Raw genomic sequence first — 18,591 nt, 5'->3', positions numbered from 1 at the left:
GGGCGATTCATAGATGCTTCTGAGAATGTGTGTGTGTATGTGTGTGTGTACATATATGTGTCTCAGTCTGTCTGTCGAATCACACATCTATCTATCTATCTATCTATCTATCTATCTATCTATCGAATCACACATATACATATTTGCATGTCTATATATATTCTTAGCCTTTGGTGGGGATTCAGAGACCCTGCTGATAATGTGTGTGTGTGTGTGTGTGTGTGTGTTTGTTGTTGCTGTTGTTATCCAGCCTATATAGACTTGCTTTCCTGAGGGTTGCCAAGGTGTGTGCATCCCTGTGCATTGTCAGCACATGTGCGCAGGTAAGACATGCCGACATTTGGCAGGGAAACCATTTGCTTTTCCTCTCCTTCCTCTCCAGCCTCCGGTGTGGTTTCCAGAGGCTCTTCTTTTCGCCTTCTGAGGGTGGCGTTTTGTTGGTGGTTTGCTCCCCCTCTCTGCTTGCGATTGTCGTATGTGGCGGATGTGGGGAAGGAGGTGCTCCCACAGCTTGCGTTGAGATGTCATTCATGCACAGAACATCATTTTTAGCGTAGCGCTCGTCTCTCCCAAAGGAGGAGGGTTTCTATCTGTTTCCCCCCAGGTTCTTCTGTGCCCACATCTGCGTGGGCAGGCATCAGGTGCGAGGCAGGAGACGGTGGCCCACATCTGGGGCTGCGTGATGTTCGCGCCTTGCCAATGCAGCTGGCGCACTCTTCGCAAACCAGGCCGGAGAGGTTGCGAAGGGCCTTTCCTTTCCGATCGATGGATTTGGCTTTTGCTGTCCATCCTCTGCGCCGGTGAATGATTTGCAAAAGTCACGTGGAGCCTGTTTAGAGAGACCGAGGCAGCTGCGTCGGCAGCCGGCCGATTGAGAGAGGCACTCATGGACGCTGCGGAAATGTACAGTGACATCCATCAGCAACGCATAACATGTCGGAAATGGCTGGCAATTTAATGTCATGTGGCTGTGCGCCTTCAAGTCAAGGTGGCTCTAAGGCAACCCCATTATGGGGGTTTCATGACACCGTTTGTTCAGAGGAGGCTTGCCCTGAGGCTGAGAGAGTGTGACTTGCCCATTCTCACCCAGTGGGTTTCATGGCAGAGCTGGGAATTGAACCTTGGTCTTCAAAGTCGTAGTCGAACGCTCAAACCACTGCGCCTGGGTTGCAATTCCACCTAAATGTTTGGGGAAACTACTTTAAGAGGTGTTTAACAGTGCCTTGGAGTGTGGTGGACGTCTTTGGAGGTCTTTAAATAGAGCTTGGTGTGTGTGTGTGTGTGTGTGTGATTTTTCAAAACTGATTTAGCTGTGTATTCCTTTATGGCACTGGGTTGGACTGGATGACCCTTTGTGGTCCCTTTGGAGGCAAGGAAGCATCCCACTGACCTGTCCCTTCACCCTCTCGCCTCCGCATTGCTTCCTTGCTTCCCAACCGCATCCTGCTGAATTATTTATTGACTAGCAAAAATGGCTATCTGGAAGATGCAGAGGACAGATTTGCAAAGGGGTGTGCAGTTGTGTGGGCGAGAGAGTGTGTGTGCATCCGCTTGTGGGTGGTGTAGGCCTCTCTGTGCGCTTTGCACACATGTGCCAAAGGTAGAAGAACCATGCATAGCTTTGGGCTTGTTTCCCTAGGAGCAAATAGTTTGTAGCAGCCACCATCTTCCATCATGAGGATGTGGTCCAAGTGCAACCCAGGGATGTGGCCCCAGGAAGGTTTACAGGGCCACCCTTTTAGGTAGGAAATAATAAATTATAACATTTGTTTAACCTGTGAAGTCTAAGGCTTTCGCGTTTGGCATCCATAGATTTTTTGTGGGTTTTTCGGACTATGTGGCCATGTTCTAGAAGAGTTTCTTCCTGACGTTTCGCCAGCATCTGTGGCTGGCATCCTCAGAGAATGCTGGCATGGAAGTGAGGGGGTACCCCACTCCCTTCCATGCCACATTCTCTGGGATGCCAGCCACAGATGCTGGCGAAACGTATATATATATACACACTGTGTGACCCTGGGTTGGGAGGAGTGATTTCAACAACAGAACAATACACAGATTAACATGGAAATCACTCCTCCCTACCCAGGCTCACACAGTGCCCAACTCTCTTCTATGCTAGCCACAGATGCTGGTGAAACATCAGGAAGAAACTCTTCTAGAACATGGCCACAGAGCCCGAAAACCCCACAAAGAACTATTTGTTTATCTAGCCATCATCTATCTAGCTACATATCCCATCTTTACCATCTTTATCATCTGTCTGTCCCATCCATCCATCCATCCATCCATCTATCCATCCCACCTTCCAATAGGGGACCCAAAGATCTGAGTTAAAACTAAATACAGGTTGCTTGTGTGTTGTGTGTTTTCCCATCGTTTCCGACTGAAGGCGACCCTAAAGCAGAACTCTATTTCGCTTTGGTCAGGCCTCACCTGGACTCCTGTGTCCAGTATTGGACACCACAATTCAAAAAGGATGAACAGAATGGTGAAGACTCTAGAAACCATGAAGCCCTATGAGAAGAGACGTAGAGAACTGGGAATGTTTAGCATGGAGAAGGGACGGTTAAGAGGTGACATGATATCCCTGTTTAAATTTTTGAAGGGGTGTCACATTGAGGGTGGAGCAAGCTTGTTTTCTGCTGCTCCAGAGAATAGGACAAGGATGCAACTACAGGACAAGAGATTCCATCTCAACATTAAGAAGAACGTCCTGATAGTAAGAGCTGTTCAACAGTGGAAGATGTGGTCTCAGAGTCTTCTTCCTTGGAGGTCTTTAAACAGAGGCTGGATGGCCATCTCTTGGGTTGCTTCGATTGTGTTTTCCTGCATGGCAGAATGGGGTGGACTGGATGGCCCTTGGAGTCTCTTCCAGCTCCGTGATTCTGTGTCCCGTTTGGCATATTTTGCATAGATGTCATTTGAAGGCGAGCCCAGCGCCACCAAACCGAAGAAGAGCGTTTGAGGTCAAATCGATAAAGGAGAGGGGATTGCATGGCAGCGCTGTAGTGTGATCCCCTTGCGCGAGTGCGCTCTTTCTCCTGGGTGTAGTAGCAGTGCGTGCTTTCGGAGATCTTGGGGATTTCCTGCAAGGTGTCTTGTTTAATTTGCTGCTGAAAGTAATTAGCAGCCAAATGGAACAACCTGGCAGCTGACATGCTGGATGGGATTGAGCTTCTCAGCTTTGATATTACTAAAGCGGCCGTGCCGTAATGGCGACAGGCTCACCTCAAATTCCTTGGGCATTCTAGTGTTCTCGACATGGCATGTAAATCCTGACACAAAGGGTCTTGTTTTTCCTGGAGTGAGGTTTCAGAAGCCAGGGATGACCCTACTGAACCTCTGACCATACTAACCTTCCCAGCTAATAGGAGAAATAAGGTGTGTATAAACTTTGCAAGATGTTTTAGTTGGTTCCATGTCTGAGGACTCAGCTTTCCATCTTACCAGTCTTGAGGCCTATTCACATTACAGAATTATAGTTTGATGCTTCCACTTTAACTTGCCATGGTTCCATCCTATGAAATGCTGTGGTTGGCAGTTTGTTGTTGTCGTTGCTGTTGTGTGCCTTCAAGTCATTTCTGACTTCTGGCAACCCTATGGCAACCCTAAGGCAATCCTATCACTGGCAGGTTTCTTCAGGGAGTGTTTGGCATGGCCATCCTCTGAGGCGGAGAGAGTGTGACTTGCCCAGGGTCACCCAGCGGGTTTCCAGGGCCGAGCTGGGATTCGAACTCTGGTCGTAATCCAGTGCTCAGACCACTATACCACACTGATTTTGCTGTGTGTGTGGGATGCCAGCATGGTGTTGTGGTTTGAGTGTTGGACTGTGACTCTAGAGGCCTGGGTTTGAATTCAAGCTTAGCCATGGCAAGGCAATGACAAACCCCCTTGGAGCAAACCCTGCCAAGAAAACCCTTAGGGTTGCCATAAGTCGGAAATGACTTGAAGGTGGGCAACAACAATGGCTTTTTGCAAAGTAAGGGGCCTGTGGAGGCATGGAAGAAACAGAACAACTTCAAGGCAGCCATCGCAAAGGCTGGACGGATTCCTAATAGGGCGGCGGATAAAGAATGAGCCCAGACGATTTTTCGTGACTCCCTGGACAAATGTTTCCTAAGCCTTGAATGACAGGCAAAAAAAAGCCTTCCACCACTCTGGGCAAAGAGTCAAAGGCTGGCATTTCGTGGGAGGGTGGCTTTGGCCATTCTGGGGGGAGCGATAATACTGCTATTTAGTGGCATTTTTGCTGTAAGAAGGAGAAAGCGAGCACAACATGACTGGCTGCAAGAGCAGGGAACACAGGCAGACAGCCGGCTGTGCTATTTATATTATTTCCTATAGACCTCCATTATTTGCCTTTTTAAAAGGGTTCTGTTCCCATCGTCGGAAAGTGAGAAGAAAGGGGTGTTTGGCCGGAGATAAACACTGGTGGTATTTCTGGCTCCTTGAATGGCATTTCTAAGCGGGCAGAGAAGTAAAATCTGCTCTATTCAGTTAGCATGCTGTCTCCCAAATGAATGATTGTTTGTATTGGATAGTTTTGGTGGGATGGATGCCTTACCGGGGACTACATACCCTTAAGGTACCAGATCGTGCCTCATCTTAGAAGCTAAGCAGCATCAACCCTGGTTAGTTCATGGGTGAGAGACCACCAATGAATACCAGTTGCTGTGGGCTCTGTTTCAGAGATAGGAACTGGCAAAACCACCTCTGAGTCCCTGCCTAAGAAACCCCTGCAAAATTCATGGGATCATGATGCGTAGACAAGGGAAGGTGCACACACCTCCCTTACCTTATTGGATCAACTCATATATGTTGGATCTGAATTCAAGGTGCAAGTGATGGCATTTATAGCCATAAACATCTTGCTATTTCAATTGTTGAGTATCTTGCCTTATTTAGTCTTCATAGATAGCATGGTGGAGTGGTTTCAGTATTGGATTATGACTCTAGGGACAAGGGTTTGATTCTCCGCTCGGCCATGAAACCCATCCTGGGCAAGTCACACTCTCTCAGCCTCAAAGGAAGCCAGCGGCAAACCTCCTCTGAACAAATCCTGCCAAGAAAACCCCGTCACAGAGTCGCCATAAGTTGCAGATGACGCGAAGGCGCATAGCAACAGCGAAGTTGGTTTTCCCAATAACGCTGAATTGTTCTGTGCTATTTCCTGCTGTAATACAAAATGGCTTAGCCTTGATAGCAAGAATGGCAAGAGCTATTAGCATTACAAAAGACCCGCTCCTAGCAGAGATGCAAAGTGTAGCCCCTTTGAGACCATCTGAAAGAAAGAAGGAGCTTTCGTAGACCTAGGTCTACTTCCTCAGATGCATTCCCTGTTAGGAATGAGATCTGTCTGTCTACACAGTTGCTTGCATTTGGAGATTCCTCTCGTGGGTTTTGCTATAGGGACTGTCACGATGGCAGGCCAGGACTTGCATGGCTGGGGAGGGTTTCAAAATGTTCCCATTTGAGAAGCTGCCTTGGAGCTGGGGAGGTTTGCAGGAAGAGAGGCCAGACTGACTTCTTTGGAGTGCAAATAATTCATTAGAATCTGAGACACAAAGGAGTCCCAAGCTTGGGAAGCAACAGAGAAAGGACTGTTTGACTGGAAGCAAACTGCAGACCGTGATGTGAAAAGGCAAGAGCCATGAATTGCCACCAAAGGCCCCGGAGAACTATGGCAACAGGGATAATTCGCTTCGGAAGAAGGGGCTTTACAAAAAGAGCCCCTTGGCTTCAGTCCTCTTTTCTCCTCCCACGTCTTTCACCTCTTCCACCCATCTTTTTTGGGGGCCCTAATCTATTCCCTATATAGAAGTGAGTGTCCCATATGTCCAGAAGAACCTTTGCAATCTGGGAAGGCAGGTTAATTGAATAGTATATATGGTCCTGGGGAGGGGGGTGCATCTTATAGTAGTGTATTATTTTCTGCATCTAGAGTGATGTTTTCTGTGCCAAAATGCCATGCAAAAGTTTTGCCCAGAATACGTCCGCAGCATAGAGAGAGAGCCAGGGTGGTTTAGGGGTTTGAAAGTTGGACTACAGCCCTGGTGAGAACTTGGCCACAGAAACCAGTGGACTTTGGATAAGTCACACTCTCTCAGCCTTAGAGGAAAGCAAAGGCAAATCCGCTCTGAGTAAATTCTGCCAAGGAAACTCCACAATCGATTCACCTGAGGGTCGCCGTACGTCAGAAGTGACCCGAAGGCACACAGCAGCAGCAACAACAACAACATGATCTATTCCCTCTCCAGTTTTGGCTTGCTGAATAGGGTATAACCCTTTTGGCATGCAAGGGCTCTCATTTGAAGCCTATTTTGGTTGGAAGTGGATGAAAGAATCAAAATCTTCTCTTGGGCCTAGTGCTAATAATCCAGATCTGCATTTCCAGTGTCTTTCCTCACACACACACACATACTATATGCCCTGCTTGATTCATGCCTTTGAAGAGCTGTCACATTTGTCACAATGAAAAGATTCAGAAACCAAAGTGCCCCACTGCCATGTCGGCATGCCAGGGAGGGGTTATAGTGGCAGCGCTCTTGGTCTCCGTATTGACTGCCTCCTTGGTGGCCTGTTCCACCTCTGTGGCCAGCAGGCTTGGCATCATGACTCTGTGGCCGTCGCTTTGCATCTGTCTTCCCTCCACGCATCGTGAAGATGAAAGAAATTGCGCATGAGTGAAGGAAGCAGGTTGTGCGTATGCGCGCGTTTCTGTCCCTCATCGTGTGTGACAGAATCAGAGCTTGGAAAATTCCTTTTCCGAAAGAATTTGTTTCCTTAACTCGTCACCAGCCGGAAACCTATTGGTGCATGGCGCATGGAGTGGAATGCTAACTATCATTCCTTGGTTTTCTATCCTTTTCCTGCTTTCATCATGTTTCCTCGGAGTACACCACAATTCAGAATGCAGAACAGATGATACCATTCTGTTTTGCACTGGCCATGCTCTGTCCAGATCCGAGCTTCATAGAGGAAGCCTGAATCGGAAGCAAGTGTCATGAAGACAGTCCAGACCTGATCGAGGGTTTTGACCTTGCCCCATGTAAACAGGACGTACTTTGTCCATGTAGACAAGCCCCAAGATGATCAATGGTTTGGGAACTTAAGAACGGCTGGATGTGTTTAGCTCGGAGAAACCTGAGAGGTGATACGAGAGTCATCTTCAGACCTGGAAGATGTTTTTGACTGCTCAAAGGGATTAGACCTGAACCTACAGATTAAGAGGACAAGAAAGGCAGTTATGACCAATGGTTAGGAAGAACTTTGATAGTTAAAGCTGTTTAATAGTGGAATAGACTTGCTCTCTCAGCCTCAGAGGAAGGCAAAGGCAAGTCTCCTCTGAACGAATCTTGCTAAGAAAACCCATGAGTTGGAAACTCATAGTCATGGTCAGCGTAAGGTCACCATGAGTTGGAAACTCATAGTCATGGTCAACGTAAGGTCACCATGAGTTGGAAACTCATAGTCATAATCAACGTAAGGTCACCATGAGTTGGAAATGACTTAAAGGTACACAACAGCAACAACAATGGTCTCTCCTTTGCTGGAGATTTTATAAGAGGTTTGATTCACCCTTATGACTGGACTTTAGCACTGGTAGATGGCCTACGTGATCCCTTAAGACTCTGGTTCTATGAATACTGCCTTGGCCCTGAATGTTATGTAGATTTGACCCAGAAAATGTGCCCTGAAAGTTTCCCATGGGTAGCTTTGACAGGCATGTGTGTCCCAAGGAGGGGAAATTCAGCGTTCCTGACCATTGCTCCTGGATCAACCACCAGAGCGATGACTTTGAGTGTGCGAAGCCATCCATCCAGCAGTATTTTAAGGGAGAAACCAGCGAAGAACGGAAAGAGATGTTCCATGGGCTAGTCAGGAGGAAGAGCTGCTCTCCAGAGGCTTGTAACCCGGTCAGCGCATGGTGTCTTGCCTGACGGAGAATCAATCTGACAAGGAAGAGCTCAGCTGTCAGGATCATTTAGTTCCAGAAGCGGATGTAGGAGGAGGGAGAAGAAGAGTGGGGTGGGCAGTCAGAGTCCAGCTTTGGTTCAGCACCAGGAAGAACAAGTTGACATCACATTGATGTGAAATAGATATTTACTGCTTTTTAAGCTGATGGAAGGATTCAGAGCTAATATTGATGGGGTGGCATAGAACCATAGAGTTGGAAGGGATGCTGTAGGTCACCTAATCCAACCCACTGGTCAATGCAAAATATCCAGACATCCGGGGAGAAGATCTCACCACTTCTCGAGGCAATTGGTCCCGTTGTCGAACAAGTAGAAAAGTCCACAAAGCGTGTTGCTGCTTCCGCTTGGACCGGCAATATGTTGGTGACGCCACCGTGGCTTCAGCAGGGCACCTTGTAAACCTCTTAGCTCCGTTGTAAACGGTTGACTTTGCCATCCTTCTTTCTATCATGTCAGCCTCCAAGTAGATTTATGGCTTGTGGGCTTCCCTGTTTTTGCCTTGTCGGGCTTTGGAAGGTTATCCTCAGTTGAAGCCGAAGTGTTGTTGTGGGGTTTTTTGGCCCCTCCAGCACTGACATTTAGTTTTGGGAGAGATCTGTGAAAATGGAAAGGACCCTGAAAGCATTTTGGGTTTTAGCACTCATCCTATATGTATCCGTGAACACTATCTTCATCGCAAGTTTTAGGGTGGATTGTTCTCTCCCTTCACTGCAAATCCTCACTCTTCATTTTTTATACGTAAGGCCTGTCTTTTGCTACATAGGAAAACATACTGGCCATGTGCCTAATACATCAATAGCATTTATTATTATTATTATTATTATTATTATTATTATTTGTATCCTTCTTCTCCAGAGGATCGAAGCAACTAACACTAAAAACATCCCTAAAATACAATAGAATGATATAAAACATGCTAGGGAAGAGCAAGTGTTAAGCCCCGAGCAAAATGCATCTCTGGGTTGTGATCAACGATCTTCGGAGTAGGGTTTGTAACCGTTCCTTTCAAGGACTGCAGGTCCCAGAATCCCTTGAGAGATACTGGGAGCTGTAGTTCTCAAAAAGGTATTGATCCAGCTTTCCTCCTTTTGGTTCCATTCATTCCGAGGTTCTGGCAGCCAGATAACTCAGGTTTGTGTGCTTTGTGGTATTTTATCCTTGTCACATCTTGGGATGCTAAAGAGTCTCTTTATTAAAATGGTTTATGGCAAGCGCAGCTGAGCGTTGGAAACGGAGCGCTTCCTTTCATTAAACCTGTGAAATGAAAAGCCTGCCCCCCTTTTTTTAGTCTGCTCTTGAAACAAAATGGGTTCTCTCGCAAGATGGCCTCATTGTGACACCGGTGGCATTTAGCAGTCACAAAGTGCAGCGTTGCCCGGTCTCTTGCGTCTTTGTCTGAGGTCCTCTGTTATATTGCATTTCTCTGATAAAAAGAAGATAGTAAGACCACCGCTTCCTTGAATCAAGATGCCTCAATGAAAATACTAGGAACAGAACAATGAAAGAGGCTGTGCCCAGATCAAGGCAAAATGAAGGGATTATTCTTTCTAGCTTACGTAAAGAAAAAGAGGGAAATCGAATGAAGAGCAGAGCGGAGGGTGAGTCCTGGGGAGGGAAGGAGGAGGCTAACTAAGTAAATATGTTCTACTAAGCAAACTAGGCATTTGCACATAGTCCTTTCCTCTTACCTGGAGCAGAAACTGCCAAGACTGAAGAATGTGTGCCTTCGTCTGTTGGCTAGAGGTGACCTACAAACATCGGAAGCTCAGGGTTGTGCAGGGTTGCTATTTGTGTATAGGGTTGCATAGTGTTAGTCTGGTGAACTTTGCCAGTGGATATTCCTGCTATGTTTGCACTGGTGATTTAGGAGAGTGCCAAAACTGTATTAATGGGAACATTTAGGTCGCATCTGCACTGCAGAAATAATGCACTTTGCCGCCGCTTTGACTCAACGCCATGTAATCCTGGGAGTTGTGGTTTGTTGTGGCACCAGAGAAGGCTACTCTGACTCTCACAAAGCTACAAACCCCAGGATCCCATAGCATTGAGCCATGGCATTTAAAGCGGAGTCAAACTGCATTATTTCTACGATGCAGAAATAAATAGGATACAGGGCTTTCAAAGAACAGCCATATGTGGGAAGAGATGTCTTCTTGGACCTCACACACCCAGAGGCCTTCTCCATTGAACACTCTGTGTCTTGTTCGCTGCCCGCTCATTCGGAGGCTTTCCAAACCATAATAAAAAGTTTGAAGGGTTTTCGGTTTGCTTTCTTGCGGAGAACAGTCAAACCAAGCCCAGCTGATGGCTTGGCTTCCTTCCTCAACCACCAAGAGCTTCCAGAAGAGCAACATGGAGCAAAGTAAAGCCTGTTAAGTAACACAGTCAGCCCTACACCTTTGCGGCTTTGACTTATGCAGGTCTGACTATTCACGCATTGGATTAATATCTCCTCTCTAGGAATCTCTGGTCCTCTTTAATGTCCACCAAAAGCCACACTGGAGGATCTAGAAATTCCTAGAGAGAACATTTCTTTAACCATTTGTAGGTTAAAGACTTTAACCTGGCATTTCTTGGTGGTCTCCCATCCACATACATATGAGGGTGGTCCTGCATAGCTTCCGAGATCAGACAGGATTTGGTGCCTTGAGTGGACTAAAGAACTATTTTATGTGTTTGCTTAAGTAGGAATTGCTGGATCCCTGGAGGTAATGCCTATACAGAGGCCTACTAAAAGGGTACAGAGACATGTGCAAAATCCTCCGTAAAGGCATTGCCTCCAAAACACTAATTGCCATCTAAAAGGAATTGAGCAATGCCCATTTAAGAGCAATTCCCATCTAAGACATATTCAGCAACCCTCATCTCAGAGGAACATACAAGGTTCTATACTCCTTTAGTTTCCCCCATAAAAGCATTTTGTGTGTTTGTGTGTGTGTGTGTAGGGCTTTCTTAGGCAAGGAATCCTCAGAGGTAGTTTTGCCAGTTTCTTCCTCTGAAATACGGCCTACAGCACCTGGCATTCATTGGTGGTCTCCCATCCAAGTCCTCGCCAGGCCTGCCTCTGCTTAGCTTTGAGATCTGGTGCCACTAGTGGGTTGAGGCCACTGGAAAGGGTATAACCCAGCAATAAATTAAATTGCCAACCATTTATTAACTAAAAGTCAAAATGTGCATGAGTGACGCTCTCCATCGGCTGCCCGCCAAAGCAGCTGCCTCGGTTGGCCTAATAGCCCGGGTGGCCCCATGTGACTCTTGCAAGTCATTCACGGCGCAGAGGATGGACGGCAGAAGCTAAAATCCATTAATTCATTGATCTGGTGCCTTTAGGGTATTTAGGCAGCATTGTAGTCCAGAGGAAATGGGATGGAGGGAAGGTTGTTTGTTGGTCCTTTCGGCCTGTCTCTCACCATCCCTTTCTTTTCTTTTCGGGCAGTTTGCTGGTCGGGGGAATGGCCCAGTCATGAATGGCGATGCCGTTTGCCAAGAACCTCCCTCCCAGCTTCCCGACTGGAGGGAATTCTGCGAGGTCCATGCCCAGGCAGCTGCGGTGGACTTTGCCCAGAAGTTCTGCCAGTTCCTGAAGGAGAACCCCCACTACGACACCCCCGGGGCGGAGACGTCTTTCTCCCACCATTTTGCCGCCAACTTCTTAGACATCTTCAGCCTGGAGGTCAACAGGGTGTTTGTGTCCAACTCGCCCACCAAATACAACATCGTGCCCTTTGTGGGCCTTCAGAACTGCCATATGCCTTACGGGAGGGAACTCTTGCCCAGGAAAGAGCAGACATCCACCGAGTCCCTGGATAGCATGGACAACCAGGTCACCGCCGGGAGGTACCTCAGTCAATCTCAGCAAGTCCAGGCCCGCAAGGTCTCCTCCTATGGCCAGTCCCGGAGCTCAGAGGACGTCTCTGTCCATAGCAACTCGAAACCCAAATTCAAGAAAGGTTTCTCCTTGAGGAACATGAGCCTGTGCGTGGTGGATGGTATGAAGGAGATGTGGCACAGGAGGTCTTCTCCGGAGCCCGGGGCAGAAGCCACGCAAAGCCGGAGATCCGACAGAGAACCGTGTCCTGCCGGGAACAAGGAGCACAACGATTCCAGGGAGAAATGGACTCACAAGCTCCGGCTTTCCAAGGGACAGTCTTCCAAAGTGGATCTGGTGGACATTCAGAGAGAAGGGACCCTCCGATACATGGTGGCCGACGATACGAACTGTGTGGGGAGTTCTCAGTGGCAGAAGTGTCGCTTGATGCTCAGGAAAGCAGTGAAAATGGAAGGGGAAAGATTCCTTCTGGAGTTCTATGTTCCTCCCAAGGTAAGGATACTCATAGCTAAAACTTCCAGATTACTTGCATTGTTATCTTGGTTGTTTTGTGCCTTCCAAGTCATTTACGCCTTATGACAACCCTAACGCACCCCTATTATAGAGTTTCCTTGCCTTTTTCTTTCCAGAGAGGGTTTGCTATTACCTTCCTCTACGGCTGAAAGAGCATGATTTGTCCAAGGCTATCCAGTAGTTTTTCAATGCTGAACAGAGATTTGAACCCTGGTCCAGGAAGACATGCCTCAGGGGGAAGCTGTGACTTGGTATGGGCCAGCTCCATTGGGTTTCTGTGCTGTTTTTGTGGTGTACTTGCCACACGCACATACCCACCCGGCTGTAAAAGAAACCTCTCCGAAGCGTCAGGGCTTTTGTTGCTGCCAATTTTGTGGAGCGTGTTTCCTTTCTGAAATGGTGTGGCTCTCTTGGGGACTCTTGCCAGGCCAGCTGCCATGACAGCTGGGCATGAAGCGTACGGACCAGTCTGCAAGCACTTTTGAGATCGCACACACTTACACACACTATTCAAGTGTGTGTGTATGTTAGGCTCAGCTGTTGCTTACAAGAAACCTTTCCTCATGCCACAGCAAGCTGCAAAAACTGAGCCGAAGGGAATCTGTTGTCCCTGTCAGAGCAGCATAACTGTCAAGCCGGGGGGGCATGGAAAATCCCATTCCGGCGAACCCCTTTTGCAGTGCCAAGGGTTCTTGTTGCCAAACAAGCCAGAGATCGTGTTTCCGTTCTTTCCCTCCTAACATTTTCTTCATCCCCAAGGGTGGGAAGATGTGCGGTCATGTTGTCTTTAGGCCAGCATATTCACTTATCGCTAGGAAGAAAAGGGGCTGGGGGTTTAAATTAGATTTTCTAAATATTATGAGACTGTCCTCAGAGCTACCAGTGGAGTCCAGTTATAAGAAAAGAGGTTCAACCTATACATTAAGAAGAACTTATGTGGTGTAAGAATCATAGAATTATAGAATAGTAGAGTTGGAAGAGACCACAAGGGCCATCCAGTCCAACCCCATTCTGCCATGCAGGAACTCTCAATCAAAGCATCCCCAACAGATGGCCATCCAGCCTCTGTTTAAAGACTTCCAAGGAGGGAGACTCCAGTACACTCCAAGGAAGGAGTGTGTTCCACAGTCGAACAGCCCTTACTCTCAGGAAGATCCTCCTAATGTTGAGGTAGAATCTCTTTTCCTGGAGCTTGCATCCATTGCTCTGGGTCCTAGTCTCTGGAGCAGCAGAAAACAAGCTTGCTCCCTCCTCAATACAACATCCCTTCAAGTATTTAAACAAGGCTATTATATCACCTCTTAGCCTTCTCTTCTCCAGGCTAAACATCCCCAGCTCCCTAAGTCTTTCCTCATAAGGCATGGTTTCTAGACCCTTCACAATTTTAGTCGCCCTCCTTTGGACACGCTCCAGTTTCTCCACATCCTTTTTAAAATGTGGTGCCCAGAACTGGACACACTATTTCAGATGGGGCCTGACCAGAGCAGAATAGAGAAGCACTATTACTTCCCTTGATCTGGGCACTATAATTCTATTGATGCAGCCTAAAATCGCATTGGCCTTGTTGGCTGCCACATCACATTGTTGACTCATGTTCAACCTGTGGCCTACTTGAACTCCCAGATTCCTTTCACACATAGTTTAATTCAGCCAAGTGTCCCCCATCCTATATCTGTGCGTTTCATTTTTCCACCCTAAGTGCAGTACTGTTGAGTAGTGGAAGAGCTGTTGAGTAGTGGAATAGACTGCCTCCGAGTGTGATGGATTTTCCTGCTTGGTTGGTCTTTAAAGAACCATCTCTCAAGGTGCTTTCACTGTGTATTCTTGCATGGCAGGGGGTTGGATTAGATGGTATTTGTGGTCCGTTCCAACTCTATGATTCAATATGTTTTGTCTTGGGATGATAGAAAAGAGAATAACCTGGGGACCTTCTCCCAATACAGACCTTACAAGACATCCCTAAATGTCAAAAAAGAGAGAGGACAACTTTACCCACTGTTCCCTGAAATCTCAGCAGAGAACTGGTTGTGTATTTTCATCCATGCACAACAGCTGCATACAGTTCAAGACTGCGCACGGATGCTTGTTGTACATAGGACATGTGCTATGCATTGCTTGTTTGGTTTTACATTTGGTGTCATGGGTCAGTTGAGCTGTGTTTCCATTTAACACTAGAGTTGCTGTAACAAGACAATGTGTAGAGGTTTGCATTCCACATCCCAAATGCAGATGCTTAGCCGCTACTTTGGAGGAGGTAGGTAGATATATATATATATATATATACACACACAGAGTGCAAAGGAAAATAGAACAATTTGACACTAGTGCAACGAGAGAAAATATAATGGAGCCTCAAAATAGAACAGGATCCGGGACAGAAGTAGAACAGAATCATGTGGCTTCCAGGAGGATGGAGAAAGAGATGTGAGGCATGAGACCATCCCCATGGCCTGATTTTGTTATATACCCCAAATTGAACTGCTCCTGTTTTTTGTGACGTGGGGACCTATCCTTATTCTTTTTGCCTCTGGTACCAAATTTTGCTATTGAAGATGCAAGGAGCACAGCTACTTTATTAACCGACGCATACCTGTAGGTTCTCTTTAAATGAGAGGTTTTACATGCAGAGACGTTCCATGTTTAGAAAGGGGAAAGAAACGAATGTGGTCAGAGGGGCTAGAATGCAACTGTGTGCTGAAATATGGAAATGAAATGTATTCACTGCCCCTATTTCCCGCTGGGTGCTATGCTTTTAATTAAAAGATCCTGGTGTTATTGGAGAGCGCAAGGGAGATTGTATTTTTTAATAACTGCATTGGCTGAGCCAGAGTTCACCTTCCTATTCCCACTTTTGGCCAATTCCTGAACAAAATGTGATAGTATCTATCTATCTATCTATCTATCTATCTATCTATCTATCTATCTACTATAAAAACCCACCACAACCATCTCTCTCTCTCTCTCTCTCTCTGGCCTCCAGGCTTCGAAAGCGAAGGTCAGCATCCCCCTTTCGGCCATTATCGAGGTGCGCACAACAATGCCACTGGAGATGCCTGACAAAGATAACACTTTTGTCCTGAAGGTAAGGTGTCTTGGCTGGCAAAACACCCCACAATTATACCCCTTGTTCCAAACTGCATGTATATTATTATTATTATTATTATTATTGATCGCAAGGCGGCTAACTGGAAATTTAAAAGCTTTTCTAGGTAGGGAATTTCAAAGTCTGGGAGCAGCCACCAAGAAGGCCCTGTCTCTCTTGTTCCCATCCAAAGGGACTGAGAGAAGGACTTCTTAGCGCTCTGATGGACTCATGAAGGGAGATAGGGTCCTTATGTGTGATGGGATTAGAACGGGGTGAGGAATGCATGACCCGTGGCCACATGTGGCCTTCAACTGTCCCTGGAATCCATCCTCATCTCCCCAGACCTCCCAATGCTGCCCAAATGTGGGTGAAAAGGTTCCCCCTCAAATGCAAAGTGAAGATGTGTTCAGGCTTGATATTACACCAGAGTGCATCCAGACATCACAAGAAGACACCGTCTGCAATGTCTGGTTGCTCCCGCTGTGTGTAGGTTTGGAGTATCGAAATCGCGGAGGCAATCCTGCGCCCCTCCGGGGACTGCAACTCTTAGTATTTATCGAGGGCTTTGGCTGCTAAGAGTTGCAATCCAGCACCATCGGGAGGGCTGTGGGATTTCCTCCCTCTCCTCCTAGAGTAAACAAGCCACGTACTTTCCATCTGCATTTTGCTCATCAATAACGTCCAGCTTCTCTGGTTTGTCTCCTTCCCCCAGTTTGTTGTCAAGTCTGCTTCTCTGTGAGACAGGCCAGGCTGTGGTTCCCTTTTAATGGGCTCAGTCAGGCCAACTAAACATTGGAGACTGGTGGAAGGCCTCAGAGGCCACAAAAGTAGGGTCCAGGGACCGCAATGTGCCCACATCTGGGTTTGATAGTTCATGAGCCCTGGTTCGGAGCAAAAACAACTGTAGAGCAAGGTCTACCTAATAATGCAGCCCAAATAGACTGAAAATGTTTGAAGATTTTGAAGCCATGTTGCTTGCTATGAAGATTGTCTAGAACTGCGGAATATTTATTTATTTATATCCCGCTTTTCTCCCTATTTGTCTGGCTTTTGCCTGTCCAGTTTTAAGGATTTTTTGTTGTATATATATATATTGCAAGGATTTTTTGTCTTATATCCTTGCGATATATATATACAACAAGCTCTGTGTGTGTATGTGTGTGTGTGTGTATATATATATATATCTTCAACACCATCTCTAACGCTTGACGCACTAGGCCTGGCCTGCAACAATGCTGACTGCTGGCCTTTTAATGGCGGGGTTGCCATGGAGACCGGCCTAGCTGACCGCATGAAGCCTTTCCTTGACAAATCGAACTTATGCAAACTTCCCTGCCAGGGAGGATAAAAGGAGCTTTTGTGACGAATGAGAGAAAGAGAAAAAGACATTTCCTTTGTATCTGGATATCTCTAGGAGACTCATTTTATTATTATTTGTTGTTGTTTCTTTCAGCATTGCGCTTTGTTTTTAAGCTTAATGCAGAATAGAAAGAAAGCAAGATTTTTCCAACTTTGAATATATAGAAAGCACTGGAGTGCGTGCTTGAATTCATATTTGAGAGAATAATCCAGCCACCTGAGGCAAAATGTACAAATGTACTGGCTACACATACAAATATACAGATATAAGCTGTATTTGTACAAACATAGCTTGGGAATGCTGGCTGTAGGATGATGGGAGTTGCAGTCTGAGAGCAGTTGCTGTTTTCAAGTTCTGGATGTCATCTAGGTTTAAGTGTCGAAAGAGTTTATCAAACCAAGACTTGCGCTAAACCATCATTTATAGCCTTAACCCATTTATAGTTTCCAAACTATAGCTGAGATTCTGAGAATTGGGAGCTGCTCATCTCCTTGTTTTTGTATTCAGCCTGACCAGCATTTTGGTTTAGCAGCCTCCAGATGTGGAGCAATAGATGCCATAGCAAACCATAGTTAAAGCAAACAATGGTTTGCCATCCCTCTTTGAATCACAGGCCTCTGGGACTATTCCACCAATAGCTTTCTCTCACTGAGAAGAATCCCCTTCCTCCGTTTGCTCTGGCAATCCTTCCGAAAAGATTTAGTTACGGCGTTGTACCAAGCCATGTTTAAGGAAGGACATGTGTGATTTGGTGTAATGTCTGAATTTACAAACCATGGTTTGCAATTGATTGACAAACCAAAGATCAGAAACAAAGTCATGGTTTGAAGGGGGCGTGCACAACATAGTTTATGCTAAACATAGTATTTGTCATGACATCTGAATTGCCAAGCCCAGATTCAGTCTTCACTGCGCTGGCCAAGACTGCTAGGAGTTGTGATCCAACATACAAGTGGCCCACTTTTTACACTGAAAAACACTTTTAATATATAGTAACTGGCTATGAAAATTGCAGCTGGTGGGATCTGTCTGGGGAGAAGCCCGGACTACAACTCCCAGAATCCTCTAGACAGCATGGCCAGTGGAAGAATTCGTTTTTTAGGCTCTGGTGCAGGCATACTCTGTTTGTTCTTATAGGTCCTTACCATTCTTTTCGTGAGTTGAATGTCCCTTTCTGGGGGTGAATCCCAGATCCAATGTGACTCTATATGTTTTGGGGTTTTGGTGTGTGTGTGTTAACGTACTCTAAATAACAACCTTTTTTTGGTATATTTCTGTGTATGTGTTTTCCATCCAGGTAGAAAACGGAGCTGAGTACATCTTAGAAACCATTGACTCACTGCAGAAACACTCCTGGGTGGCAGATATCCAAGACTGCATAGATCCTGGGTAAGGATGGCATCCCCTTGAACCTCAGGCTGGGCAAAGGTGGTAGTGGCCCCAGAATCATTCCAGTAACAGGACTCCTTTTCTTCAGGTTTGCAAGCTTCAGGGGTGAGGTGCTAATGTTTTTGGTGTGGCCAAGGCATGGGCCAGCCCAGTTTAGGGCCAGGTGTGGAGGCACCCCTGGGCATCGCTGCCGCTATGGCCATAGTCTTGGTGGTAGATGCCTCAGCGTGGCAGCCACTTCTTCCCTTGCTCTGCAGCTGGAAATGAAACCAGGGTGGGTAGTAAATGCTACTACTCCTTGCAGAGCACAGGGAGAAGAGAAAGCTACACCTACTTCTTCTGGTGTTTCAGTTGCGCCACTGAGGATCCAATCTTGCTCATAACATCTTGTTACATCAATAGTGATTTGGCAGCTCAGTCTCCTCCTCTGCAGATTTTC

General features: G+C 46.6%; 1 protein-coding gene across 4 annotated transcripts in view; it reads left to right on the top strand.

The window, feature by feature from the left end:
* The window catches only part of SH2B2 (SH2B adaptor protein 2), a 34,586-nt gene that overhangs the window by 4,182 nt on the left and 11,813 nt on the right, over positions 1-18,591 (top strand). For 2 of the 4 annotated variants that reach the window (XM_042442700.1, XM_042442703.1), the window contains exons 2-4: positions 11,413-12,297; positions 15,299-15,400; positions 18,061-18,152. In XM_042442700.1, the coding sequence (XP_042298634.1) occupies positions 11,413-12,297; positions 15,299-15,400; positions 18,061-18,152 (1,079 nt within the window). Of the gene's footprint in view, positions 1-1,189; positions 1,209-11,175; positions 12,298-15,298; positions 15,401-18,060; positions 18,153-18,591 lie in introns of those variants that run through there. The other 2 variants (XM_042442704.1, XM_042442699.1) reach the window with 2 other exon arrangements.

This window comes from Sceloporus undulatus, chromosome 11, assembly GCF_019175285.1.
Source record: "Sceloporus undulatus isolate JIND9_A2432 ecotype Alabama chromosome 11, SceUnd_v1.1, whole genome shotgun sequence".
Lineage (NCBI taxonomy): Eukaryota > Metazoa > Chordata > Lepidosauria > Squamata > Phrynosomatidae > Sceloporus > Sceloporus undulatus.
This window is presented reverse-complemented; position numbering and strand designations above follow the sequence as displayed.